This window comes from Dermochelys coriacea, chromosome 9, assembly GCF_009764565.3.
Source record: "Dermochelys coriacea isolate rDerCor1 chromosome 9, rDerCor1.pri.v4, whole genome shotgun sequence".
In the NCBI taxonomy this organism is placed as follows: Eukaryota; Metazoa; Chordata; order Testudines; family Dermochelyidae; genus Dermochelys; species Dermochelys coriacea.
The window spans coordinates 104,173,908-104,201,722 of NC_050076.1; the positions used below are offsets into that span (position 1 = coordinate 104,173,908).

Below are 27,815 nucleotides of genomic sequence, written 5' to 3' on the forward strand. Positions count from 1 at the left end.
AGAAAGTACTGAGGACGATTAGCCCAAGCACACTGACTAGCCTCCTGGCACAGCATGAGGAGAGGTACCACATGTGTGAGCCCAACAGACACTGTTACCGAAGTTCACCAAGCAGCAGCACAGGGACACAGCTACAGTGGAGCAGTCATAGGGACACTACTCGAAGGAGAACTTTATTTTATCAACACATGGCCAATCACTATCTTGACCACTCTACTTATACTCAGCCAGACTCTGCATCATTACTCATGTGAAGTAGTATCTTACCCCACAAGCAGAAGAGTAACTGTGCTGGCCTTCTGCACAAAATTTAATTTCACCCTGAGTGAATACAGCCCAAAGTCTAAAACTACCAACATTTTTACACAGCTGTCTTTTCACTACCTTAGTACTAACAAGTCCTCCCCCAGCAAATGAATGTAACTCACTCAGCAGCAAAAGAAACTTTTTCCTTTTACTCAAAGTTACACCAGGCCCTCAATAGCATTTGTATTCCCAAGGACTGCTATAATAATTTTAGACAGATTTCCACACCACATACATCCCAAAACCAGGCTGTGACATTTCGCAAATAAGACCCCTTCTTCTACAATAGATGAGAGATTAATTTCATCTTTTTCCCACATCATTCATTCTTACTTCTTGGGCCTGGAATATACAATGACCACATTATTATTCTGAACCACAATACATACGGAGCTGTGATACCTGTCCTGACGCCTTCATCAGATGCTCCACTTTTCAGAAGGATTTTAATTTTCAAGAAAAACCCAGCTGGATGCATATTCTCCTGCATATTGAAAGACAATGACATTATATGAACAGCCAGATTATTTTCTGAAACTCAGAGAGCAAGTTCAGCTGAATCCTATCAGGAGTCCAGCACATTCACAAACATGAAAGAATGTCAGGAAATTCTAGCCAGGACAGGCTTTTCCCACAACAACATAGGGTTTGTCTACACTGGCACTTTACAGCACTCCAATTTTCTCGCTCAGGAGTGTGAAAAAACATCCCCCTGAACACCGCAAGTTTCAGCACTGTAAAGTGCCAGTGCAGACAGTGCACCAGTGCAGGGAGCTATTCCCCTCCTGTAGTCGTTATGCTGAGACATAAGCCATGTTAAAGCGCTGTACATTGCCAGTGAAAACATGCCTATAGTCTCCACAGTATTCTCCAATCTAGTTTTAAATGTCCCAAGCAATGCCTATGTAACTGGCAATCTTTCCTTCTGGGAGGAGATGCAAATTTCTGACACACTCAGTGTCTAAATTTTCATTTTTCTTTCTTAATTTTTATGTTGCCAAGAGGTTCTGAGTAGGTCTCAAGAGTGAAATGCAGTAACCTGATCTTGCTGGATCCATCTATAGACATTTCAGAAAAAAGGCTGAGTGTGTTCTGAATGTTTACATTCTGGCAGAATTTGTTCCTCCTCTACAAGGGCTTGAATTGACTGGATTAATGTAGAATTAAAACAAGTAGGATTCCAGGCAGTTTAGGAGATGGTGCACTTCACTGCTTAGAAACTACTGTGATGGCAGCAAAATAAAAACCTGAATAGACTAATACTTCAAATGCTTATGGGTTTGCATGCCACGAACTCTTTCCCACATTTGATTATCAACAGAAAGTGCACCTGAGAAAAATGTAACTAACCTATTGTGTAATTGTTCTTCAAGACATGTTTCATGTGTCCATTCCACTCTTGGTGTCTGCACGTCCACCACATTGTCATTGGAAACTTTTTCCCCCAGTAGTACCCATTGGGCAGCTAGGACCCCCACTGGTGCGCACCACTGCATGCACGTATGAAGAGCAGAGTTGTCTCTAGCCTCTTTCACTTCCCTTACCATAACTCCGATGGAGAAGCATAGGAAGGCATGTCGTAGAATGGATATGTGCAACACTCAAAGAACTGACACGAAACTGGTTAGTAACCATTTTTCTTATTCGATTGATTGCATATGTGCATTCCACTCTTAGTGACTCACAAGCCATAGAATAGGAGGTGGAATCAGAGTCTACTTCAATAAAGGTTGGAGAACAACTCAACCCACTCTGGCATTATCTCTGCCATCTTGAGCCACAGCATAGTGGGAGGCAAATGTGTAGACTGAGGACCAGGTTGTTTTTGGTTTACAAATGTCTGCAATTAGAACTTGTTCCAGAAAGATCACCAAGGTTGATTTTGACCTTGTTAAATGAACTGTGACTGACAGGCAGAGCAATATTAGCCAAATTATAACACGTGTATACAAGATGCAATCCAGGAAGAAATTCTCTGGGTCATTGACTGCCCTCTTAATCTGTCAGTCACTGCTATGAACATCTGGGAAAATTTCCGAACATGTCTGGTTCTATGTGGGTAAAATGCCAAGTCCCTTCTGATATCCAAGATGGGCTCTCCATCCCAGGGCTGAAGCATCTGTCACTTTAAAGAGAACTGGTTGTGAATAGGCAAATGGAATGCCTACACATACATTGGCTGGATCTGTCCACCAACCTAGGGAGGTGATGACATGGGAGGACATTCTTACCACAAAGTCCAGTTGAGGGCGGCTTGGCAAGTAAACTGAAGCCAGCCAGACCTGCAGAGTTCTGAGTCACAGTCTGGTCTATTGAACAACATAGGTGCAAGAGGCCATGTGAGCCAGAAGACTTAAACTGTTTCATGCCATGATCGGGTGAACCTTCACATCTATGACACTTGAACAAACTGCCTGGAACCTGGAGTCCAGAAAAAAGGCCCTCAAATTCTTTTTTGGCCTTCCTAATTGTATTTTTACACTTCATTTGCCAGTGTTTATATTCCTTTCTATTTTCCTCACTAGAATTTAACTTCCATTTTTTAAAGGATGCCTTTGTGCCTCTCACTGCTTCATTTACGTTGTTGTTTAGCCACTTTTGTTGTTTAACTCACAACATTGTGCAAAATTCTGTGAAGTATATGCAATAAAACTAAACCCAGCACATTTTATGATGATGTCTATTTGGGGTGTTTATCTGTGTGATTTTAATAACAAAGCAAAAAGAATTAGAAGTTCCCTTAATATTAACACATGGGAAAAGTGGAAACAGTTCCCTCCAGTCCTCGCTGGATTGCTGTGCATTTCAGAATCTAGTACAAAATTTCCCTCAGTCTTCAACACCTTCCATGTACTTCTCAGGAGAGGAAGGATGATATAGTGGTTAGACAATAGCATAAGGGCATGGCTACACTTGAAGATGTAGAGCGCTTTGAGTTAAACCAGCCTTAGGAGAGGGCAGCAGGGAAAGCGCTATAGTCTGTCCACACTGACAGCTGCAAGCGCACTGGTGTGGCCACATTTGCAGCATTTGCAGCGGCACTGGGAGCGATGCATTATGGGCAGCTATCCCACAGAGCACCTCTTCCCATTCTGGCACTGTAGCTTGTGGGAAGGGGGTGCGGGGCATCCTGGGTCCTGTCCCAATGTGCAGGGCCATTAATTGCATCCTGCTCAGAAGAACTGTGACTCTGGGTAACGTGCATGACACTGTGGCTGGCTTTGCACAAATGGGTTTCCCTAACTGCGGAGGGGTGATGGATGGCATGCATATTCCAATTCTGGCACCAGCCCACCTAGCCTCCGAGTACATTAATCGGAAGGGGTATTTCTCTATGGTTCTCCAGGCGCTTGTGGATCACTGTGGGCGTTTCATTGACATTAACACAGGCTGGCCCGGAAAGGTGCATGACTCGCACATCTTTCGGAACACTGGCCTGTTCAGGAAGCTGCAAGCCGGGATATTTTTCCCACATCAGAATCCCCGTAGGGGAAGTCGAAATGCCGATTGTGATTCTTGGAGACTCTGCTTACCCTTTAATGCCGTGGCTCATGAAACCCTACACAGGGAGCCTTGACAGCAGCCAGCAGCAGTTCAACAACAGGCTGAGCTGGTGCAGAATGACTGTGGAGTGTGCTTTTGGCCGTTTAAAGGGCCGCTGGCATTCTCTGTATGGGAAGCTGGACCTGGCCGATGACAACATCCCCGCAGTTATATCCGCGTGCTTTACCCTCTATAACATTAGTGAAGGGAAGGGCGAAAGATTCACTGAGGCATGGAACTCGGAGGTTCAACACCTGGAAACTGAATTTGAACAGCCAGAGAGCAGGGTTATTAGAGGGGCCCAGTGCAGGCCTGCAAGGATTAGGGATGCCTTGAGGGAGCAATTTGAGGCTGAAAGCCACCGGTAATGTTTGGTGCCTTGAATGGGAGTGAAGTGCAGAGGTTCCAATGTTAGTAGGAATCTGTGTTTGCTACGCTGACTTGCAGTGCCTGTTGCTTTCCTGGGCTAAAGTATCATTTACTTTATGCAATAATAAAGAATGTTTTCAAAGCCAAAAAATCCATTTATTGAAAAGAAAATTCATTTATTGAAAAAAACACAACTGCTTGGGAAACAGAAAGGGCAAGGAGGTGGGGTGGTGAATAGTACAATCACACATTTGTGTATGTCCTGTTATCATACTCAGCCTTCCTGTCCGGAGTGCTGTGCAATGAGTGCTGCACTTCAGGATGGCTATTCTGCATGGTGATGGGGGTTGAGTGCAGTGGGTAAGTTTGCAGGGTTGGGTGGTGAAGCTACAGGTGTTGGAGGCAGCTGGTGGCAATAAGAAACCAGATATTGGGGAAAGCAGGTTGGCGGTGACATGGGGGCACAAGGGAAAGAGTTTTGGGACAAGGGCTGCAGCGGGGGGGCAGGCACGGATCTGCTCTGTCTGCAGTGCTATGAGCACCTGCATTGAGTCCGCTTGGCGCTCCATGATGCTTATCAGCCGATACGCACTTTGCTGCCAGAGCTCTGCGCTTTTATGCCAGTGCTCCTCATTCTGCTGACGGATCCTCCTTTCATTCTCCCTCCACTCCTGTGCTTTTAGATTCTCATTAAGAGACTGCTGCATTACTTCATGCAGCATGTCTTCTTTGCTTCTACATGGCCTCTTCCTAATTCTTTGGAATCTTTTGGCTGGTGATAACTCGGACAGCTGAGATCTCAAGGTTGCATCTATAAAGGTAAAATGCAACACTTAACAGAGGCAGCATTGTTCACACCAAACAGAGCAATGATTCCCCCATACTTAAGGGCAAGCACAGTCTACACAATAGCATAATTAGCCTGTCCCAAAGCGAGCGCATATAACCCACGGGAGCCCCAAAATGGTGAGTAAGCACAAGCGTGACTGACTGTTTCACGGCTGTACTGTCCTCTGGGTTTCTGTGCCTTGGGAGAGCCAACAGCTGCAGGGGGCCCCTATACTGAACAGTCTCCACATTTTCCACAGGAGTTCGTCCTGGAAGATATCTCACTGCTGAGGGTGACCTAGGAAAACAAGGGAGGGTCTTCTACTGCAATGCAGCTTCCGCCCTGACCCATGTTCAACTTGCCTGTGTGCAGCAATGGTCCCCCCGCCTCTCACAGCACAGTGGTGCGGACATGTTAGCCTGACTGGGACAAGGACCACAGTGGCTCTCCCAAGAAACCTGCACAAGCACATTGCCCAAGTAGTGGATGAGACCTTTGAAGAGATCACTGAGGCTGATTACCATGATGTGAGAGAGCACATCAACGCCCTATTCCACATCTAGGCATGCATGCGGCCCTAACCCTCTTTGCCCCAAGAGCCTGCACCGAATAACTTCCTTCCCAAAATAAAAGCCACTTACCGGGAACCTCCTCTGGTGTTTGTCCTTCCCCAAGCACCAGCCGCACAACTGGCTACCTTCCTCTTGATTGAGAACAGCTCCTGGCTGCATGCATCTAGGGATTCCGGGGTGTCTTCCTCCTCCTCACCACCCTCGCTCCTGTTTTCCTCTTCCTCCTCCTCCTCCCTTGTTGAACTGGGCTCTGAAGTGTCCATCGTGGTACTCGGAGTGGAGGTGGGGCTGCCCCCAAGTATTGCGTCCAGCTCTTTGTAGGACACTTCTGGAGGCCGATCAGAGCGCATTAACAGACCAGGGCGTCCAAACTGGCGCTGTGGCACTCCAGCAGGGGCACATCAAACGTTATTCCACTCGCCGAGGTGGAGTACCAGGAGCACTCTAGCCACGGAGTCAGAGCGCTCCATGTGCCTTGCCAGTATGGACACGTCGTGAGTTAGAGTGCACGGGGCTGCTTTAATGCACTCTAATTTGCAAGTTTAGCCATGCCCTTAGACTTGTGAGACCTAGGTTCAGGTCCCTGCTCCTCCACAGACTTCCTAGGTTACTTGGGACAAGTCATTTTGCCTCTCTTTATGCCCTAGTTCCCCATCTGTAAAATGAGGATAAATAGTACTTGTCTACCACACAGATTGTGAGGCCTTCAGATACTACGGTGATGGGGGGATATCCTAAGATATCCTAAGATATCCTAAGATTCTCCATTGTCTCTAAGCCACACTATATCACTTGACTGAAAGCCTTGACAGCATTTGCTGCAGGTAAAGTTGGATTTTAGCTTTTACTTAAAATCATTAAAATCTTAATCAAAATTTTGAATTTACAATTCATTTTTAAGCCAAAGAAATGGAAATGTAAAGATGTCCAGCCCAAGATTAATTCTACTGAAATTTCATTTGCACTGGCTAACCCAAAGGGAAGGAGGCATGAAATTAATTTGACATGTTCATATGGGAAAGAGAATTCTACAGGAGCATTATTTTATTGGGGTCACACACTGTGGCCCAAGAGCAATAGTCTTCCAGTCTGTCATTTGAAAAGCCAGGTGTTCTACATCTCAGCTGGACACCACTGAACTCTATTCTGTATGTGCAGATTTTATGCGTCCATGAAAAAAAAATGGTATGACCATTATTATCAACAGGCATCTATTACTGATGGAAATACATAGCAGAAAGACAGATGCATGATCTGCACATTCAGCAGGGCTTCTTCTTAATGAAAGCTACCAGCACTACACAGGTTTGTGAACATGGCAAATGAATCAGAAAAAACACAAAATTTATAGAAAAAAGAAAAGGAGTACTCGTGGCACCTTAGAGACTAACCAATTTATTAGAGCATAAGCTTTCGTGAGCTACAGCTCACTTCATCGGATGCATGTTTATGCTCTAATAAATTTGTTAGTCTCTAAGGTGCCACAAGTACTCCTTTTCTTTTTGCGAATACAGACTAACACGGCTGCTACTCTGAAACCTGTCAAAATTTATAGAGCGAGCCAAAGTTATCTCTGATGGCACTCCATTGACTTCAGATTTAAAAGTAGCCATACTTGAACAAAAAAGCTTCAGAAACAGATTTCAAAGAGAAACTGCAAAACTAAAATTCATTTGCAAATTTAACACCTTTAATTTGGTCTTGAATAGGGACTGGGAGTGGCTGGCTCACTACAAAAGCAGCTTTGCCTCTCCTGGAATTGACACCTCCTCATCAGTGTTGGGAGTGGACTACATCCACTCTGATCGAATTGGCCCTGTCAACACTGGTTCTCGATTTGTGAGGTAACTCCCTTCTCTTCATGTGTCAGTATAATAATGCCTGCATCTGTAATTTTCACTCCATGCATCTGAAGAAGTAGATTTTTAACCCATGAAAGCTTATGCCCAAATAAATCTGTTTAAGATGCCACCGGACTCCTTGTTGTTTTTGTGGATACAGTGCTAACACGGCTACCACCGATACTTGACACCATGGATGAATTTATCCCACAGTGTTATGAGTATAAGTCAAATGTATTGGAAATGATTTTGGTGATGGTTTAGACATGAGGTAGATAAAAATAAATGTTTTTGTTTAAATATTTAAAAATCAATTTTAATAAAAAATATTAAATACAAGTTTATTTTTAAAAATAAACCTATTTAAAATTAAATTTTAAATTATGACAACATATGTTAAGACCAAAACTTACTAACATCTTTTAAGATAATTTAAATTTAAAGAAAAAACAATATTAAGCAGTATATATTTGCTATCAGTTTTAAAGAAAGTCAAACGACTTAACTGATGGAAGTCACTGGTAAGCACCTAGAACCAGAGTTTGCTAAACCATTTTTTGACAGCAATATCTTTTTCCACAGGTTCAGAGAGACTATTTCTTCACTTGAGTTTATTTAACCAGTTAACTTTGAATGATCTAGTCATTAAATTGAAGAAACCAGTGGGAGCTGAAAAAGCAGGAAAGCTTGTTTTCCTCTTATAATCTAAGGATAAACACTGGGTCTGAGAGGATGACATCTATTAATTCGAAAATCTTGAAGAACATGGTGACTAGAAACAATCCCGTTCACTTCACTAACTACAGTTTAATAAAATAGTTTTAATCACAAAATATGTTTTGATAAACTTTTTTTCCTATGTGTCCAGCACATTTAAGGTAATCTGAATGTCCATCCAAACAGAGCCTGACACAAATCATAAGTAAAAAATTAATAATAACCTACTAAATAAGAAATGTTAGAAAATGGTAAATGGTGCAAAATAAAAATGGAAAAATTGAGAATCTGAATAAATGAAAATTAAGCTATATAACTGTTTAAACAAATATATGGTAGCAAAAAGAAGAACCAAATTTAGTGTAAATGCCATATTTAGTTCCAAATCAATATGTTTTAATGGTTACCAACCAATGATAACCAACCTTTCTTTAGGAAAATAACTAAAAACACAAATGCAAAACAAGATTAAAATCAATTATTTAAATCAAGGTTTCCTGTTTCCCAATTTAATTATTAAAATTTATGTATTAAATCAATCCAGCCTGCTTAGACATCACAGTAAGTTACAACCTCGTTAGCCAGGCTTATAGCCCTGAGAGCCTTGTCTTGATACTGTTCGCAATCCCACTCCAAATAGACAGTGGCTAATAACCGCAGCACTTTAGCCTAGAAAAAAAAGACAAAATGAATAATTAAACTCAAATGAAATAACCAAAAACAACACTTAAATATTGCACAAAAGAGTGGAAATAAAGAAATGGAAATATAAGCTGAGGATAATATTCACTGAAGCACACTGGGCCAGGGACTGTCTTCTCTGTTACTAGAGGTACAGTGCCAAGCACAATGTTGCTCCTTGACTGGGACTGCTAGGCACTACCCATATAACAATTGTATTCTTATCCTTTCTGAAGATTTGTCTTGACATGGTAAATTGGTTAAGTTTAGGTCAGGCTTTTAGTAAACGTGCTAGCTAAGCCTGACCTAAACTTGATCTTTTTCCTTCTGTAGACGCAGGATAATCTTTAGCTCAATTTAGCTGGTCAAGTTCAAAGTTCATTTAAACTTGGAAAAAGAACAAATTTAGGTCAGACTCAAATAACACCACATTCACTAAACCTAGACCACTTTTCCCAGTCAAGACAGAGCCTATGGGTTATAACGTAATTCTTCTCCAAATACACTAGCTGGAGCAGAGTACTAATGCACTAGCTTTACGTCTTTATGAAAATCTAGATTCAAATATGACTAAGGACACACATAGCAATGACTCGGTCTCAGACTCAACCTAGTATCTAGTGGAGAATTATACACTACACTACCATTCTGTGGGACTAAAATAGCAGGAAGTGCTAAAGATCAGGATGGATAACCACTGGCAGAGCTATGAGGGGAAGTCCAAGACTGGCACAGAGAGGCACTGGGGGTTGCAGAGCAGGACTGGCACTAATGACATCCTGCTATTAGTCTGTGTGTAATTCAGAAGTTTCTGTATGTTTATTTCTTACCTGCATTTCTTTCCCAGGAGAATACTTCTTATCCATTTTCCCAATCTCATAGCTCTGGCTACAGTTTAAAAGAAAAGATCAGAATTGTATGGGCTAAGAGATGTAAGAAGAACTCAGTCAGCTTCCTGGGCTACGCAGTGAGCTCCATACTTACCTTTTCCATTTCATTGATTGCTAGGAGCCACATAGAGCACAGAGGAAAATATTAGCTAAAATAAATGGTCACAAGATAAAAGATCCTCTGATTGATATAAAAGCATCAGAAAATAATATACTTTAATAATATCCATGAGACTGCAGACAGGGCACATTACAGGAATAAAAATCAATAGAGATAGGACCAAGATATGTCAACTGTGCAAGCTGTGTCAGAAGCAGGCTCTAACACCTGCTAACACTTTTGAATGTCATATGGTAAAGAAAGTGTTACTCTTTGGATTTAGCACTTTGGCTCAAGGTGTCCTTACAAAGGACGCTGTAAGAGTAACTGAATTCATTCTTGAACTTCACAGCCTGATATGATTATCATGGGACAAGACGACGACAACAAGACAGAGCACGCAATCATACATAGTCTTCACCATTATCTAAGAACAGACAGGATTTAATTTGCCTTCTAAATCCCCAGTTCTGAATTGCACTAAGTTCTTCCTGCTTTATTCAAGTTAGTTAATTAAGCTTCATAACCCCGCTTTGAGGCAGATATGTAGTGCTGCTCCTTTTTGAACTCAGTGGCTAGTCAAATTTCTGGGCCCTGGAGATGTTCCAGGTGGAAGTAGAAATTGATGGAGTCTGATATTTTATTTGATGCAATCTTGTTTATTTACAAGGAATGTACAAAGTCCTGCCTCTCCAAATACAGGAGAAACCAAGAACAAAAGAATCAATTTCTTAGCTTGTACCCCGAAGTCTTTTTAGCCAACAGTCTGAAAAGCTCTCACTGACTTTTCTCAGGTCATGCTCTGCTCACAGACTGCTGCTTGGTTTTCTTGCTTTTTGTCTCTGCCTCTCTCTCTGTTGTGTGTTATCAGTTTGTGTGTGCTCTGCCTTCCCTCTCATACACACACATTGTTCAGCAAAACCACTCTGCCCACTCAATCTAAACTCCTAGATGGGTTCACAACCCATTTTGTCTTTGGTGAGGTGCTTCTGTTTAACACATTCTGATACTCATGTTAACTACAGGGTACATTCTCACCTTAAGCTCAAAGAGGAGTGTGACCCAAGCAGTCACCAATACCTCTCAGAATAACAGAATTATCATTCCCACTATACAGATGAGGAAATTTAGGCCTGGTCTACACTAAAAAGTTAAGTCAACCCAGCTACATCACTCACGGGTGTGAAAAATCCACACCCCAGAGCAGTTAAGTTAAAATGACTTAACACCCAGTGTAGACAGCGCTAGGCTAATGGAAGAATTCTTCTGTCAACTTAGCTACCGCCTATTGGGGAGGTGGATTGCCTATAAAGATGGGAGAACCCCTCCCAACAGCATAGGTAGTGTCTATACTGAAGAGCTTACAGTGGTGCAGCTGCAGCACTGCCGTGCCACTGTAGTGTTTCAAGCGTAGACAAGCCCTAAATCACATAGAAGGTAAGTGACTTGCTTTCAAGGTCATGTCAAATCAGTAGCAGAGCCAGAAACAGAACCTAGGAGTCTCAATTCCCAGTCCTTGTTCTAAAAACTAAATCACAGTATAAAAGGTCTCTGAGGTGAATGCCTGTGGGTAATTCCATAAAACTGAGCTAGGTAACAAATGGGACATGAGTGCAAACAAAACTTTAGGGATGCAAAAACAAATTACATCTATGGGCAGTGGCGGATTAGCCAGTGGGCCCCAGCCAACTGGGAGGCCTCAGAAAAATGGGTGCCCTGCCCCCAGCGGACACGCGCCGTGGCAGGGTGGGGTCTCCACGCCCTGACCCCTCTCCCCAGCAGGAGCACAGGGCAGGGCAGGGCAAGCCCCCACACCTAACCCCACTCTGCTCCCTGGCAGCAGTGCTGAGCAGACGGAGGAAGCCCCCACGCCTAACCCCACTCTGCTCCCTGACAGCAGCGCTGAGCAGATGGAGGAAGCCCCCACGCCTAACCCCACTCTGCTCCCTGGCAGCAGCGCTGAGCAGACGGGGGAAGCCCCCACGCCTAACCCCACTCTGCTCCCTGGCAGCAGTGCTGGGGTGGGAGAAACCCCAGCGCCCCGACCCCACTCTGCTCCCTGGCAGCAGTGCTGGGGTGGAGGAAGCCCCAGCACCCCGGCCCCACTCCAGGCGGCACAGGAAGCCCCAGTGGCAAGACCCCGGATAGCGGCTGCCGCCCTGGGGCTGGAGGAGCTCTGGCTCCCTGCTGTAGCCTCAGGGCTGGGAGAGATCTCACTCCCGCTGCGGCCCCAGGGCCCTCTGCGGGGGACAGAGCTTCTCTGGTCTTGGGGCCACAGGGGTGGGGGGGAGAAAGGATCAAAGGGGGGCTGCAGTGAGCGGGTGGAATAGGGAAGGACCGTGGGTGGAATGGGGGAAGGGACAGAATGGTGTGGGACCCTGGGCAGGGCCACAGGCAGAAAGTGTGCGGAGGGGGGCCCCCACGTGCTCTGGCCCAAGGCCCCACAAAACCTTAATCTGCCTCTGTCTGCAGAAATTTATTCCCAGATCTGATATTTTCTCAGTATGAGATAACATTAATCCCACTAGATGGTGCTACAACATTCTATCCAGGCAAATAACACGGCTGCTACTCTGAAACCTATCCAGGCAAATGTTTGTGCTTTGCAATGATTAGTTCTGTACTCCAAAGATTTTCTCATTGGTGTTTGTGAGCACTTAGTATTCCATCTTCTAAGTATAGAGAACAAAATAAAGAGATGTTCTCCAAAATATCAGTTTTAATTAACCCTAAACACTACTTCAAGACTTCCTTGACTCAATATCTATGATCATTAATTGTTTAAGATTAAAGGGGGCATTGTCAAATTGATTTCTTCTGAATAATTTTTTTAAAAATCTATTCTGATTTTCTGAGTCTGGCACAAGATAATTTTTCCTGATAGCCTAAATGTTCCTTTCTTAATTTATTGCACTGCTTTTTTGGTCCACCTTACCACCCCTTACAATTCCTTTCCCATGTTGGAATTTACACCCTATATGTAAATAGTTAGCATGCTGTCATTTAGCCCAAATGGACAGACAATTCATTTTATCTTTCCTCATAATCCAATTCCTCCAACTTCTTAATCATTTGTGTTGCTGTTTTGTGGATTCTCTCCAAGTTCTCAACATTGGAAACCTAATAAATCTGTCAAGGTCACATGTAACAGTGAATGAGCAGTAAAGGCACCCAGCCAGTTGTGGAGCTGCCTGCCCTTGTAGCCCAATGAATGTGGCTGAGAACACTAAAGCAGGGAGAACTAATAAATGAAACAAACTTTCATCAACAGTATAAATTATGGCTTTTGGTATGTAACTCTTTTATGAGCAATTCAAAGACTACTTTTAGCAAATGCATGTAATGCTGACATGAATTATTCTTCTGCATTTTTCTACACTTTCCACATCTTTTAAGGTGCAACCACCACTATGGCATTATGAAAGAGGAAATAGCTGGGAACAATCCCCCTAGAGCACAGCCTCCGTGGGAGAATAAGTGGTATGGATAGAATTAAGGAGAGCCATGAATATTTCTACATTCAAAGAAGGGACCTCATGTTGGAACATGAAAATCCACGTGAAAGGGATTCCTGACGTTGAGATTACACTGAGATTGACATGAAAGGATGTGCCTGTAAACAGAGAAATGCCACTGAGGTGGGTATAGGTCTAGCTTTGCTCAGCCAAGTAGAGCTTTAGATTTTTAAGCAGAGTCTGAATGAGCTCTTTCCTGACATCTGTGATGAGCTGTGGAAGAGGACTTCAGGAACTGATCTTGTTTGCATGGGCACACCTACTCTGCCTAGTATTCAGTATGATGTGATTGCTTGCCCAAATGATCACTTTTGGCTGGTGTTGGATCCCCAGTCTCCTTGTTATTGGGGCAGGAGTAATAAAAGATCGTTACCCTTGTTGTGAATCAAGGGCAGCAGAACTGTACCTGGCATACCCTGCTGGAGGGACTCACCTTCAATGAAACAGCACTCGTAGGCAGGGAACATGGGTTCCAAAACCCAGTGAGTTGAGAAGGGGTGGGGACAGGTACTTGCACCTGATGGTGTGGGCCCTGCTTAAGGCTCCTAGACACCATTTGACCCTTCCTCTCTCCACTGTGTAATAAAAGAGCTAATTTAGACTTAATTGACAGTCTTGTTATACACTGCAGAGCTGAAATCACTGATACCTAGGTCTAATTATTAGACCTGCTTTGGGATAGTGTCTCTGACGTAAGAGACTGCCCAGTGTGCACCAGCAGTGAGGCTCCCCCACTACTGAAATCACCGAGAGCTGTGTTAAGTGGTGGTTCCAGAGACATCTTGATGAGTGGCCAGCAGGGTGGCTGGCAGAGAGGTACAGTGAGCAGCCAGCAAGGTGGCTGTTGGAGAGGAGTGGCTAGCAGGGTGACTGGTGGAGAGGCATGGCAAGTGGCTGGCAGGGAGAGGTGTGGCGACCGAGTGCCCAAGCAGCGGCGTGTGTAATGTGCCTCCTTACCACCCCCTCCACCCAGGGTGGGAGGTGATCGCTGCAGATGCACCTCTGAACTTTGGGGCTGCACTGACCAAGAACAGCAACTGTGAGTGGGGTGCAGAGAAGGGACAGGCATGTTAAAGGGACTTTTGGGTTGCTCCACTTAAGAACCAAAGGGGAAAAGGACACTGCCCAACTTACTTGCGGGGTGGGTCTTTTGCTCATAGTTTATGTTTATGAACCTTGTTTGCAGCATTTTCCCAAATTAATGTTAAGTTACTTCCCTCCTTTACTAAAAGGTTTTGTTTTGTTTTTTGCTAACTCAGACTCTGTGTTTGTGAGAAGGGAAATATTGCCTCTTAGTGGTGGCCAGGGGGTGGTGTGTAATTGTCGCAGGTCACTGGGTGGGGACTCAAGATGGTTTTGTGTTGTATTGTTGAAAAGGAACCCTTAGGTACTGAACCTGGCCCTTGTTCCTGCCAACTCTGACTGGCAGAAGGGTTACAGATTGATTCATTTAATACTAGAGCTATATGAAAATTTTCAAACAACTTTTTCCCCATCAGGAAACTGCTTTTTCCAAAAAAAAAAAAAAAAAAAGTTTCACAAAGAATTTAACAAAATTTCGCATTTTTTCAATGAAATCCAAAAACTAAAAATTGCTTTTTCCTATTCCTTCAACCGCATTTGCTATTTTCTCAGAAAAAGTACTTTGCATTTTGTTTTCCCTTTTACATTACCTGAGCCAGAAGGAGCTCTGGTCATACCCCTTCTGTTCATAGGTTTCCACTCCAAAGTTATAGCAGAGGATTGATAGATAACAGGTCTGCAATTAAAAAAAAAGTGCTTCTCCTATTATGTTCTTGTAACGACTTTCTGAAATCTAAGGCAGTTGAGTCTCAGGCACACTTAAAATACTTTTTATATCAAAGCTACACCCACCACTATCAGAGCTGATTTTATAGGAGGGAAAAGGAATCTGACTAAAATTGTTGTATTGTTGTTCTATGGGAAACTAAAGCAGCATTAATAAATAAATCCCTCAAGGTCACACATAACAGCAGAACTGATTGAGTACATGTTGCAGTCCACTTCCATCAATAAATACAACAAGAGTACTTGAACAGGGACAACTAAAAAAGGGGAAGTTAGAATAGGAAACACTAGAGAGCTAAACACTCGGGAGCGAATAAAAACCCATCACAAAAGCAGGAACTATTGCACTGTACAGTTTGGGGGGAAAAGGTTCTTCCAACGTTTGATATTTCAGAATACTGCTGCTTCATCAGCTCCTCTGTGTGTAAGTATTAGGTACCTGAGTTTCCTCCGTTAAGCCTCGGACTAGAGCCCTGCGCAGATACAAAAACGTGGATCCACATCCAATCTGAATCTGCCAGGATCAACCCACAATCCAATCCACTAGCTGTCTTCTACCTGTATCCACATCCACACCCACATCCACAGCAGCAAGCCATCTCACAGGGCTAGCAACAGGGGGAGGAGGGGAAAAGAGGGTGGGGGGGGGGATCTTACAGGGAAGAGGCAGCACGAGGATAGGGACTGGGGGTAAGGCAACGTGGGGGCGGGTCTCGAGGAGAAGAGGCAGAGCAGAAGGGGTTGCTGGGAGGAAGGAGCGTTGCATCGCATGCTGCTCCCAGGGGCCTCTCAAGCAATGGCACATGGCAGATCAGTATGTTGCATCACAGTGTGTTGGAGGGATGGCGTGCTAGGGCCCCGCCCGCTCCAATCCCCAGGGCTGGGGACAGGCCCTGCTGCCCAGGAGCCGGCGGACCGGGACTGGGAATGTGGCCAGTGCTGCCGGGCCAGGCCATGATGGGGACGCTGGCACTGCCTGAGGGGCCCAAGCTGCTGGACAGGAAGTGGCACGACAAGCGGGTGCTTGACAGCCCCAACTCTGATCTGCTGCCCAGCCACTGGCTACTGGCTGCAAGTCCTGAGCAGGCTGCCCGAGCTGGACACCGCAAGCCAGGTGCCACCAGTGACTACAGCCCTGCCCAGTTGTAGCTGCAGCCAATCCACTATCCGCAAAAACGGTCTGTGGATATGAAGCAGATATCTGCAGATTTGCAGGGTTCTACCTGGGGCTAGCCAGTTTGGCAGCAGAATCACCTGACTGGCCAGCCCAGCCCACCCAACTGGCTTCAAGATCGCTACAGGTCTGCATTTAAGCTCAGCAGCAGCAACAAGCTGCTGGTGGCTCAACACTTAAGCCTGCAGCTGTGATCCTATATGCCTTCTTCCCAGCCTTGCTCCACTCATGCTCAGTTCCCAGCTCTGGCCCTGACCCCTGGTTCCTAGCTCCATCTCTGATCCACAGCGCTGTCCCTGGCCTCTGACACTGATTCCAACCACTAGGTCTGACCGCCGCTGCTCCAATCACTAGGCATAACTGCCCACACCCTGATCCGTGACAGTTTGAGCAGCCCAAAAAGACAAGATGTAATTTAGCTGCAGAATGGACCACACTAAAGTTGATGCCTCTTTGGCAGAGTTAGCAAGCACCCTGAAGAATCTATTAAAGCCAGGTCCATACCCTTCAGGCACAGAATGTAGTGCCGCAGGCACAAGCCACGTCATCAGTGACTCAGGTTTCCTGAGTACCAAAGATCCGAATTGTCTGACAAGCTTGATAGTGATTGTGGAAAATACTGTGGGTTCTTAAGCCAGCACCAGTTCCTGTTCCTTCTGTGCCAACAGTCATTTCCTGCCTACCAAACCATTGTGGGACTCGTCATTAGTCTGCAGACTGGGGAAGCATTGACTTGGGATTCTCCACTGCTTGAGAAATCTAGTCCCCTCTTGAGTCAGTTCAAGGAATTTGTCAAAGCCACTTAATGACCTTCAACAACTCAAACAGTAACATACAGCAGAAGCCACGCACCAGGTATTGAGGCAAGGATACCAGCTGGTTGCTCACTATGCTGCAGATTTTCAGCACCTGGTAACAGACACAAACTGGAACAAGGCCGCTCAGTGCTATCACTTCCAGCTGGGATGGACTCAAGGAGGAGCTGGCACAAATAGAATCCCCAACTGGGCTGGATGCATTTTTCCAGCTACACATCAAGATTGCCAATAGCTTATTGTAATGCTGCTAAGAACGGAGGGTGGCTTCTTGACCCACACCTGTCTTAACAGAACCAGATAGCCAGCAATCAGCACCCACTTTACAGCGTGAACTTCTGCAAGCAGATGTGGTCTACAAGCATTAAGCTGATTGGGGTCACCAGGCTGCACCTAACTTTAGCATCGGTCATCTGATCCGGTTATCAACCAGCAAGGTCTGGTTATCAACTCAGAATCTCAAATCAACCTGAGCATCAGCTAAGCTGGATCACCAATACCTAAGCCCATCCAAGATTCTCAAGCAGATCAATCCAGTGACATTCAAGATTCAATTATCAGAGTCAGTGAAGACCCACCCTCTGACCCAACTCCCTCTTAAAACATTACCTAGAGACCTTCCCAGAAAAGGTTGAGAGCCGCTGTCCTAAGCCATCAAGTTTAACGTTACTTAATGGAGGAGTTTCATGTAACATTTAAAATGAAATGAAAAGGAGCAATACAAATACCCCAGTGAGTCACTTTAATGATTCATCCAATGATTGTAGCTTTGTCCATGCAACTAGAATGAAAGCAGAACTCCTCAAATCAGTTACACTCAGACTCTTAAGGATATGCAGAGATTTTCACAGAAACCAGTTAAATCCCCTTCAACCACAATATGCCACATTTCACTTTCAAAAGTAATATTTCAGCCTTCATCCACCCCTTTAGATTTCATAACTTACACTGTAGTGTAGTGGTGGGCAACCTGTGACCCGCAGGCTGCATGCGGCCCGTCAGGGTAATCTGCCGGCGGGCCGCGAGATAGTTTGTTTACATTGACCGTCCGCAGGCATGGCCACCCGCAGCTCCCAGTGGCCGCAGTTCACCGTTCCCAGCCAATGGGAGATGCAGGAAGCAGCAAGAGCAGGTGAACTTTGAAGAAACAAATGTCCTTAGTATAAAAGAACAAGCAAAGACACAGAATAGACGTACAGAGAATTATCTTGATGAGTATTTTTCAGAATTTTCTGAGACATCAATATATCCTTGAAAAGCTGCTTTCTTTCTTGTTAATATTAAACTTTTGGAAGGACACAAAAGAACTGATTTCACTGACCTGTTTTGGCAGCCTTGTCAACATATCTTTGCAGCGTTGCAAACATGTCACTGCTTTCTGAAAATACCCTTGAACAACTGCCTAAGAAAGCAACAGAACATGCCAATAAATTGTTAGAATAAAATCAATTTGTCTTTAAATACCCTCTCGGTTCACAATACATTGCAACTCACTATACTGTAAGTGGAGAGATAACAAAAACAGCAAGTTTCAGAGTAGCAGCCGTGTTAGTCTGTATTCGCAAAAGAAAAGGAGTACTTGTGGCACCTTAGAGACTAACAAATTTATTTGAGCATAAGCTTTCGTGAGCTACAGCTCACTTCATCGGATGTCGGTGGAAAATACAGTAGGGAGATTTATATACACACAGAGACAGCAAGACACTGTGAAATTCTGAGGTTATAGTGTATAAACATGTAGGATCATGTGATCATTTCCTTCCAATGCTAAAATTGCCATGAAGATACATGAAATATGGTATAACCCAGAGTTTCCCCAATAGTTGGTCATGGGAAGATTGTAGATAGGTCATGGGCCCAATGTGGAGGAAAGAGGGTGTTGGAGAATGAGTCCACACCATCAGACAGTAGTGGCTCTGTCCTGTCCCACAGGGCTGTGCCCACCTCCCTACTATAGGTGTCACAACTTGGTGCACATGATTGCCATGGCACTCAGGTTTGGCCCAGGCACCTCTCCATTGGCTAGGTCAACCCTGAGTGGCGCTGTGACCTCATGCATCAGGTCAAAACATCTGGAATGGGAAGCCAAGCCCATTTACACTGGAGCCACCACTGTAAAGTGGATGCAGCGTAGGTTCACTCTCCTCCCCACTCCAAGCCCAGATTATGACTGCGGTGCCAAGGCAGAGGATCCTGCTGCATGTAGTCAATGCCCCTCAGTGAGGCGATGAAGAGGAGAAGGATGCTGGCTTATGATTTTTGGGCCTCTTCCAGGAATACAGACCCTGAGAGGGTCAAACACAAAAAACCCCAATAAAATGCAGTTGGTAGGTCATTGTAGTAAAAAGTTTGGGAACACAGTTCAGCAAATCTGATCTCCAGACACACTGGCCCCTCCATTGGCTCCCTGTGCAACTTTGGGATTGAGGCCTTCTCCTATTTGTACCCCAATTTCTGTACCACTTTTTAGTTTTGCCAACCCCAACTATTCAAAATCATGGGTGACTTACAATCATGAGTTTTTTTGATTTTTTTTGTATTTCTTTTTGGTGCTTTAGAAGAGTACACTTGTGTAATTTTCAAACTTTTCTTCTAAAGGACTACAAATGTACTTTTATTAAAATTATTTTAAGAAAACAGATTCTTGCCTATTCACATGATTTGCAGGGGTTGGAGCTTTAAGAAAAATCACCAAATATCGTGAGACTCATCTTAAAATCATGAGTTGGCAACGATGACCTCCCTACTTGTATATAAAAAACTCTGTACATAAAAATAGTTTATATATGTGTGTATGCATAGTAAGTATAACTAAAGATTACCCTCTAGTGGCACATTCAATAAAGCTGTTATTATGCACTGCAAGTAGCTTCCTGTGTGCAACTGTTTAACACCTCTTAGATCTTGGCTATTTGTGATCTAGATGCAATGTTGCACTTAAGTATTATTTGATTACTTTAATGACAGAATATTGGCACAGAGATATGTGGTTTTGAATTACGTATCTCACTAAATATATGTCGCACTGCTGTGGATGTGGAGACCCTGGCTCAACCCCAACATCAGATATCTTGCTTCTTCAGCCAGTGAAGCACAGACCTTCGTAGGAGATGACTCAGGCCTCGAAAAGATACCTGTCTATTTTATAAACACTCCTGCTAGCTAAATCACAAAAGGTATGTCTACACAGAAAAAAAAAAAAAAGACATGGCTGGCCTGTACCAGCCGACTCAGGCTAGTGGTGCTTGCGCTGAGGGGGCTGTTTTATTGCTGTGTAGACTTCTGGGCTCAAGCTGGAGCCTGAGTTCTAGGACACTCCCATCTCGCAGGGTCATAGATCCCAGGCTCTAGCCCAAGCCAGGCGACTACACAGCAATGAAACAGCCCTACAGCCCCCGCCCAAATCAGCTGGCACCAGCCAACCGCAGGTGTCTAGTTGCTGTGTAGACATACTCCAAATCTTCAAGAAATGATCTAAACAACTTTGCAGGATTATGATAAATTAGTGGAGTTACATGTCGAAAAAATAGGTATATTAAGAATGCTTAAATTACTGCAACACTGAGGGGTCAAATCTGAGACCTTACAGCAGATCTAGGAAACTTATCTTTCCAGTTTAATGACAGGAACTCACACTTCTAACAAATGAGTCAAAGTTCCAGTATGATCATTCATACATTCCATATGCCCCAGTGACCTACAAAGGGAAACCGGCCAGGACACGTACTGATTCAGCCTGATAAGACAGTACTTTGAACAGGTCCTTCTCTACATCAGCTTTGTGCACCTGAATATCTGCCTCACCACTGCTCCTCTTCATTAATTGGGCATATAGTTTTTCTAGACTCTGGAAAAGAAAACATAAGCACCCAGAAAGCTGTTACTCAATTGTAGCACTTGCTAGTAAGAGTGTTTGCAGGAGACTATACCTAGCCAGAAACTTACATTTATGGCAATCACAAGAAATCCATCAGCAAGGGCGGCTTTTCCAACATCCACCCACCCTTTTCCAGTCTTCATGGTCATCTGAAGCAGAAAAGGAATGTGTTTTGTGAAAATTGAACCCAAATCATTTCTCACTTGTTCTTTATCCTCGGCATCATCAACCTTTGAAGAACAAAGGAAGCAGAATTGCACTGGGGAGAAAGATCCTGACTGAAAGAGGTTCAGCCAGTAAGACTGTTGGAACATGTGGTGAGATTCACCTTTGCTTTGTATTCCCTTAGCTTGTTAAATTAGGTGTTAGTTCCATTTTACCTTTTATTTCCTTGTAACCAATACTGACTTATATCCCTCATTACTTGAAGTCACTTAAAATCTATCTTTCTATAGTTAATTTTAGTTGTTGTTTATCTAAACCAGTATAAGATTGAAATGTTTGGGAAACTCCATTTGGAATAACAAGATTTGTGCATATTGTGACAAAGCTCTGTCCTTGCCTCTGTGGGTCCCGCGTTTCCTGGTGGATTTCGCTAGCCTCAGAAGCTCACTGTGACCCTCCACATAACCCTTCTTTCTCTAGAGACAAGGGTCACAGTCTACTGAGCCATTTTCATCATAAGCCAGTGAGGGAGGTGAGGAGAAGTTATCCTTCCTCGCATAGTCTCTGTTGTCTCCCAGTCTCAGTGATTAATCAGGGGGCAAAGGTGTGGGAGGGGGGAGCCCAGGCCCACTCTCTACTCCGGGCTCCAGCCCAGGGACCCTAATAGTATCAGCTATGGTAGCTGACCTTTTAGAAACAGGCCATGTACAATTCCCTGGGCTACTTCCCCCACAGCAGCCCTCACTTCCTCAAGCTCCACTTCACCCTGACCTCAGGGCCTTCTTCCTTGTGCCTGATATGGTGTGTACTACTCAGCCTCCCAACGCAACTTCTTCCCACAGCTCCTGACATGCACCCCCACCTGAGTGACTGGGAGGCTTTTAACTAGTTTCAGCCAGCCCCTGATTGGCTTCAGGTGTCCCAACCAACCTAGCCTTCTCCCTGCCTTCTGGAAAGTTCTTAATTGGCCCCAGGTGTCTTAATTGACCTGGAGCAGCTGCCATTTCACTTATCCTGGTACTAGGGATTTGTTTAGCCTGGAGCTAATATATCTCTCCACTACTCTTCCATAGCCATCTGGCCTTGCCCCGTCACAATATCATTTTCTATTAATAAATGACAGACCTTATATGAGCTCGTATCATCCAGGAGGGTGCTGGGCAATACAAGACACACATTTCTGGAGGAAATCCAGAACTGAAAGTTTGCTGGTGTTGCCTTGTAGTGTAATTCCATAGTACTCATGGAATATAGCAGGGAGTGATTTACATACTGGCGGCTACATGAGAGCAGACCTGGACTGGTTACTCTCATAGCGAAGCAGGATAAAAGGTTGCAGAATTGAGGGAACACAGCTATCCATCAGTCCAGATTGTACCCTGGGTAATGTTTGCAAAGAACAGGGGACCCTTTTGAGACATCTCTCATCTCAGAGCTGACAAATTCACTATGCCAAACATGTCTTAAGAGATATTTATCCATAAAGAGTAACATAAAAGGTATCTACAGAACGCTCGTAACTTGTCAAGATTCATAATTATTGTGAGATGCATGTATGGGTAATATTTAAGGAATAACATATTTATTTTGAAAGTTTGCTTTATGAACCTGGAGTACAAACACCAGGAGATAATGTGTCTTGGTGACAGCCCATTCGAGCAAAGAGAAATTGCCCAACTCCCTGTTTGGCCAGTTGATGCAATTTAAGGTTCAACTGTTTAGCCTTGTGCAGTACTAAGACTGTGAATGGGAAATCATCAGAGGTAACAAACAACAACTGAAAATACTAAGAGTGAAAAAAAAATAAAACTTTAACCAAGATTGTGGATTGCTCGATCTATAAATAGAAACAAAGGCTGTTTTCAGTATAACATAGGGGAGGGAGAGGACTCTGTATCCATTCGCTGAGAAAAACCCCTTATAGAGCAGGGTAGCTTCATGAAATTGGATCCGTTCTTGAGAAACCAGCAGCTCTGCAACAGACTGAATTTTGGAGGGAAATCTACTTTTCTACCACACTCTCGTTCCTAGTTAAATTCTTATATTGTCTTAAATAAACCTTATTTTGTTTATTGTAAGTGCTCACAAGTGTTGTGCGGTTACAGAAGCAGTGATTAAAGATAAAACTGGTAAACTGAGATACCTACTCCCTGGAGGCAAGGATCTGGAATTTTTGGGAGTAGCAGTGTCAGAGGGACTGGGGTGTACTCACTGTTAACCTGCAAGGTGAAGTTAGGGCTAGCATAGCCCAGAGCAGTGGTGGCCAACCTGAGCCTGAGAAGGAGCCAGAATTTACCAATGTATATTGCCGAAGAGCCACAGTAATATATCAGCAGCCCCATCCACATCAGCTCCCCACCCCGCTCCCAGAGCCTCCCACCCACCGGCAGCCCTGCCAATCAGCGCCTCCCCCTCCCTTCCTCCCTCCACCTCCCGATCAGCTGTTTCGTGGCATGCAGGAGGCTGGGGGGGAGGAGCCAAGGCATGGCAGGCTCAGGGAGGGGGTAGGAAGGGGTGGAGTTGGGGAAGGGCCTGTGGCAGAGCCGGGGGAGTAGTGAGCACCCCCCCGGGCCATTGGAAAGTTGGCGCCTGTAGCTCCAGCCCAGGAGTCAGTGCCTAGACAAGAAGCCGCATATTAACTTCTGAAGAACCGCATGTGGCTCCGGAGGATAGTACTTAAGTGACTGAAAGCCCAGGGAGCTGACGCAAGAAAGACTCACTGTTGCTGGTTTCAGAGTAGCAGCCGTGTTAGTCTGTATTCGCAAAAAAAGAAAAGGAGTACTTGTGGCACCTTAGCGACTAACAATTTATTTGAGCATAAACTTTCGTGAGCTACAGCTCACTTCATCGGATGCATCCAATGAAGTGAGCTGTAGCTCACGAAAGCTTATGCTCAAATAAATTTGTTAATCTCTAAGGTGCCACAAGTACTCCTTTTCTTTTTTTCACTGTTGCTGGCCCACAGTCCTGGGTATCCCAAGAACCATCACAGGTATACAGATACCTCAGCAGGGGTGCCAATTAGGGGGGCAGGGGAGAGCGGGAGGAGAGCCCCCTACCCTGAGTTTCCTACAAGAGGTGTGCGAGCTCCCAGGTGGAGCTCTTAACTACAGCACAACATTAGTGTGAAATGTACCTTCTGCAGAGGAGAGATGCCCCTGGGGCAGGGAGTCAGTATTTTCTTTACAAACAAAGACAGGGTGATTAAGGTAAGAAAGGGCTGGTGATTAATGATCTGAAAATCTAGCCTGTAAAACAGGAATCCCGGGGTGGGGCGGTGTGTTTTAGAGCCAACCCAGGGGACTCCGAAAAAATACAGCCAAGCCCATCTGAGCCAAGGTTACATTCAGAAAAGGGGGAGATCTGGGAGTGTAGGTGAAAAGAAGGGGCAAAAACACAGGGAAGGGATAGAAGTGGTACAGATAAGTTCCCACTCTACCTGTGGGTACTTATGCAGCCCCATCACCATAATATCTGAGTGCCTCACAAGGTCTAATCTATTTCTCCTCACAGCCCCTCGGTAAGGTAGAGCAATGCTGTTATCACCATTGTACAGGTGCAGCACTGAGGCACACACAAACTAAAGTCCAGATTTTCAAAGGTATTTAGGTACCTAGTGAGATTTTCAAAAGCACCTAGAAGGTTAGGTGCTTTGTAAACCCCACTAGATACCTAGCAGCATCTTTGGGTGCCTAAAAACCTTTGAAACTCTGTCCCTAAGGCACCGGCCTGAGGTCATACAGAAAGTCCATTGGGAGGAGTAGAACCCAGGTCTTTCAGGGCTAATTCCCTATCCAGTAGACCAGCTGCTCTCTCTGCTGCATGCTGCAAAAAGAGAGGATTCTGATAGATGGGAGCAAAACCAAGGCGGCCAGTTCTCTGAGACTCCAGCAAACGGTCCCAGGAGATTGGGATGGAGGTCATGGTTGACAGCATGAAAATCAGCACAAAGGTCAGAAAGGATGGAGAATGAGAATCAGATGAGAGGAAACTGCTCAACTCCAAAGGGGTGGCAGGTTCCACGTCATGCTGGGTTGTAGAGCAATGGCTGCTGTGCAATTTTACATTTTAACTGAAAACCATTTTGGTTTGTCATTTCTTGTTCTAGGTTTGAGAAAAGGAAAGAAGCAGAAAGTGTCTTAAGTATCAGATGTGTTTATGCCTCAAATTTTTAGGGTTTCAGCTATATCCAGGCCAATTCCAGAACAAAGAACAGAAATTACATCCATAGAGTCCATAAAGTCAACGACTATTGTCATTATTTGTATTATTCACTGGGCACCATCTGTGTGCTCAGCACCGTTCAGAATATGCCAGACAATATAGTCCCTGAGAGCCATGTGTATAAAATGTGTAGCCCGGGATAAGATGGCTCAGATATTTAAGTATGAAGTGTTTAGTTATTAAGCACATTAATATCTATGAGTGGAGGCAACAGAAGTTTTACTGGATTAAGGACTAGAAGATTTGACCCTCCAATTTTCTTTCAAGAGGAAGAGCTGCCCAGAGCTCCTGTGCCTGTTTATTTTCTTTTCCTGCCTGCAGTGGCCCTGATATATCTCAGAAGTCTCAGTTTTTGTCTCAACTTTAAAATATAGAATTTTCTTAGTGTTTGGATTTAAATAGTCTCCTGTGAGAACTGCAACTCAATCACTGTAGTGTTATGCTTAAGAGCCTTCCAGAAAGTAACTAGCCTTTTAAACAGAAGTAAAAGCAGTGTTACCAAGGCTCATGATTTTTTCATGAGTCTCATGATAATTGTTTTCCTTAAAGCTCCGGCTCCTGGAGTCAAGGGGATATGTGATTATTTCAGCCTTCATTCTTAAAGAAAAATGAAGTTTCTAGCCCTTGTGGCTATGGAGAAAGCTTCAAAATGTAACCCCAGTGTACCCTAAAGGCTCAAAAAGCAGAAGGCAAATAGAAAGAACACCAAATCTATTATTTTTACATAATCTCATGAGTTTAAAGCCTATCTCGTGATTTTTGCTGATCCTGATTAATGATTTTTGAACATTTGGTATTGGCAACACTGTGAAAGTGAAAGTGACTTGAAATTGTCACTTTCCCTCCTGTTTAAGGTCAGTTTCTAGTCTATTATTTGTAGTGAGGTAACACCCCAACAACTCCAGGCAGGTGCAGTATAAATTCTGAGGGCTTTGCCCTAGTTGGACATTTCCAAAGTTAAATGATCTATTCCAAGATTGATGAACTGCAAAAAAGTGATAAAAAGTCATCTAGATTTTTCTACAGTTGTTTCAATTGTTGTATTCAAGAGTTAGTAACAAAGAATATACATTACAATTTTAAACTTAACCAGTGTCCCTCTAGTGACTTAACAAAAGATGTGAGAATATGTTAGTATTAGAGCTGAGTGGGTATAATATTTATTTAATCCTCTTCTTTTATATAGCAATTAGATACAGTGCCCTAACAGCTAATTTCTAAATTATTATCTGCAAAAAACCCTAGAGTTTTCAGGTGCCTAAGTAGCCCCTGGATTCCCGGTTAAAGTTGCATTCCCTACCAAAATATGAAATGGCACCCCATACCTCAGCCTGCTTAGTACCATGGCAAACACACCATTAAAAATCCTTTTACCCTTTATACAGACAAAGCCTTATTTAATACTTTACAATTTAAATGCTTTAGGTATTTTTCCTTCTTAACTTCAACAACCCTTGTTCCTTTTCCCTTTAACTGGAGAGACTTCTTAGAAGGAAAAACCCCTTTATACAGTCTCTTAGAGAAATGATTTTCGAACTTTTTTCTGGCAACCCAGTTGAAGAAAACTGTTGATGCCCAAGACCCAACAGAGCTGGAGATGAGGATTTGGGGGTGTGGGAGGGGCTCAGGGCTGGGGCAGAAGTTTGGGGTGTGGGGGTAAGGGCTGTGGGGTGGGGTTGGGAATGAGGGGTTCAGGGTGCGGGAGGGGGTCAGGGCTCTGGGTTGGAGGTGCAGGCTCTGGGTTGGGGCCAGGATGAGGGATATGGGGTGCAGGAGAGGGTCTCAGGACTATGGCAGGGGGTTGGGGTTGGGGCACGGGGGTGCAGAGGCAGGCTTCCATCCTGTCCTGGCACCATAGACTGCGCTGTGCCCTGGAAGCAGTCAGCAGCAGGTCCAGCTCCAAGGCAGAGGCACGCAAGTGGCTCTCGCCCACAGGCACCACCCATCCCCCCCAGCTCCCATTGGCCGGTGCTCAGGGCAAGGGCAGAGTTCCGTGCCCCCCGCCGCCTAGGAGCCAGACCTGCTGCTGGCCACTTCCGGGTGTCAGAACAGGTAGGGACTAGCCTGCCGTAGCCGGGCAGCACCACCAACAGGACTTTTAATGGCCCAGTCGGCGGTGCTGACCAGAGCCGCCATGACCCAGTTCCTTCCATTCCATGACCCAGTTATGGGTCATGACCCATGGTTTGAAAACCACTGTCTTAGAGGGTATAAAGCAGGGATCGGCAACCTTTGGCACCTGCCACTTCCACAGGTTTGGCCGATCGCAGCTCCCACTGGCCGCGGGTCGCCGCTCCAAGCCAATGGGGGCTGCGGGAAGTGGCGGCCAGCATGTCCCTCGGCCCGCACCGCTTCCTGAAGCCCCCATTGGCCTGAAGCAGCGAACCA

General features: G+C 44.7%; 1 protein-coding gene across 1 annotated transcript in view; it reads right to left on the bottom strand.

Moving 5' to 3' along the window:
- TEX11 (testis expressed 11) overlaps positions 1-27,815 on the bottom strand; it is a 129,902-nt gene that overhangs the window by 82,948 nt on the left and 19,139 nt on the right. Inside the window, 7 exon segments of the mRNA XM_043492957.1 lie at positions 692-790; positions 8,751-8,846; positions 9,689-9,746; positions 15,037-15,122; positions 18,483-18,563; positions 20,889-21,008; positions 21,107-21,187. Coding sequence (XP_043348892.1) covers positions 692-790; positions 8,751-8,846; positions 9,689-9,746; positions 15,037-15,122; positions 18,483-18,563; positions 20,889-21,008; positions 21,107-21,187 — 621 coding nt within the window.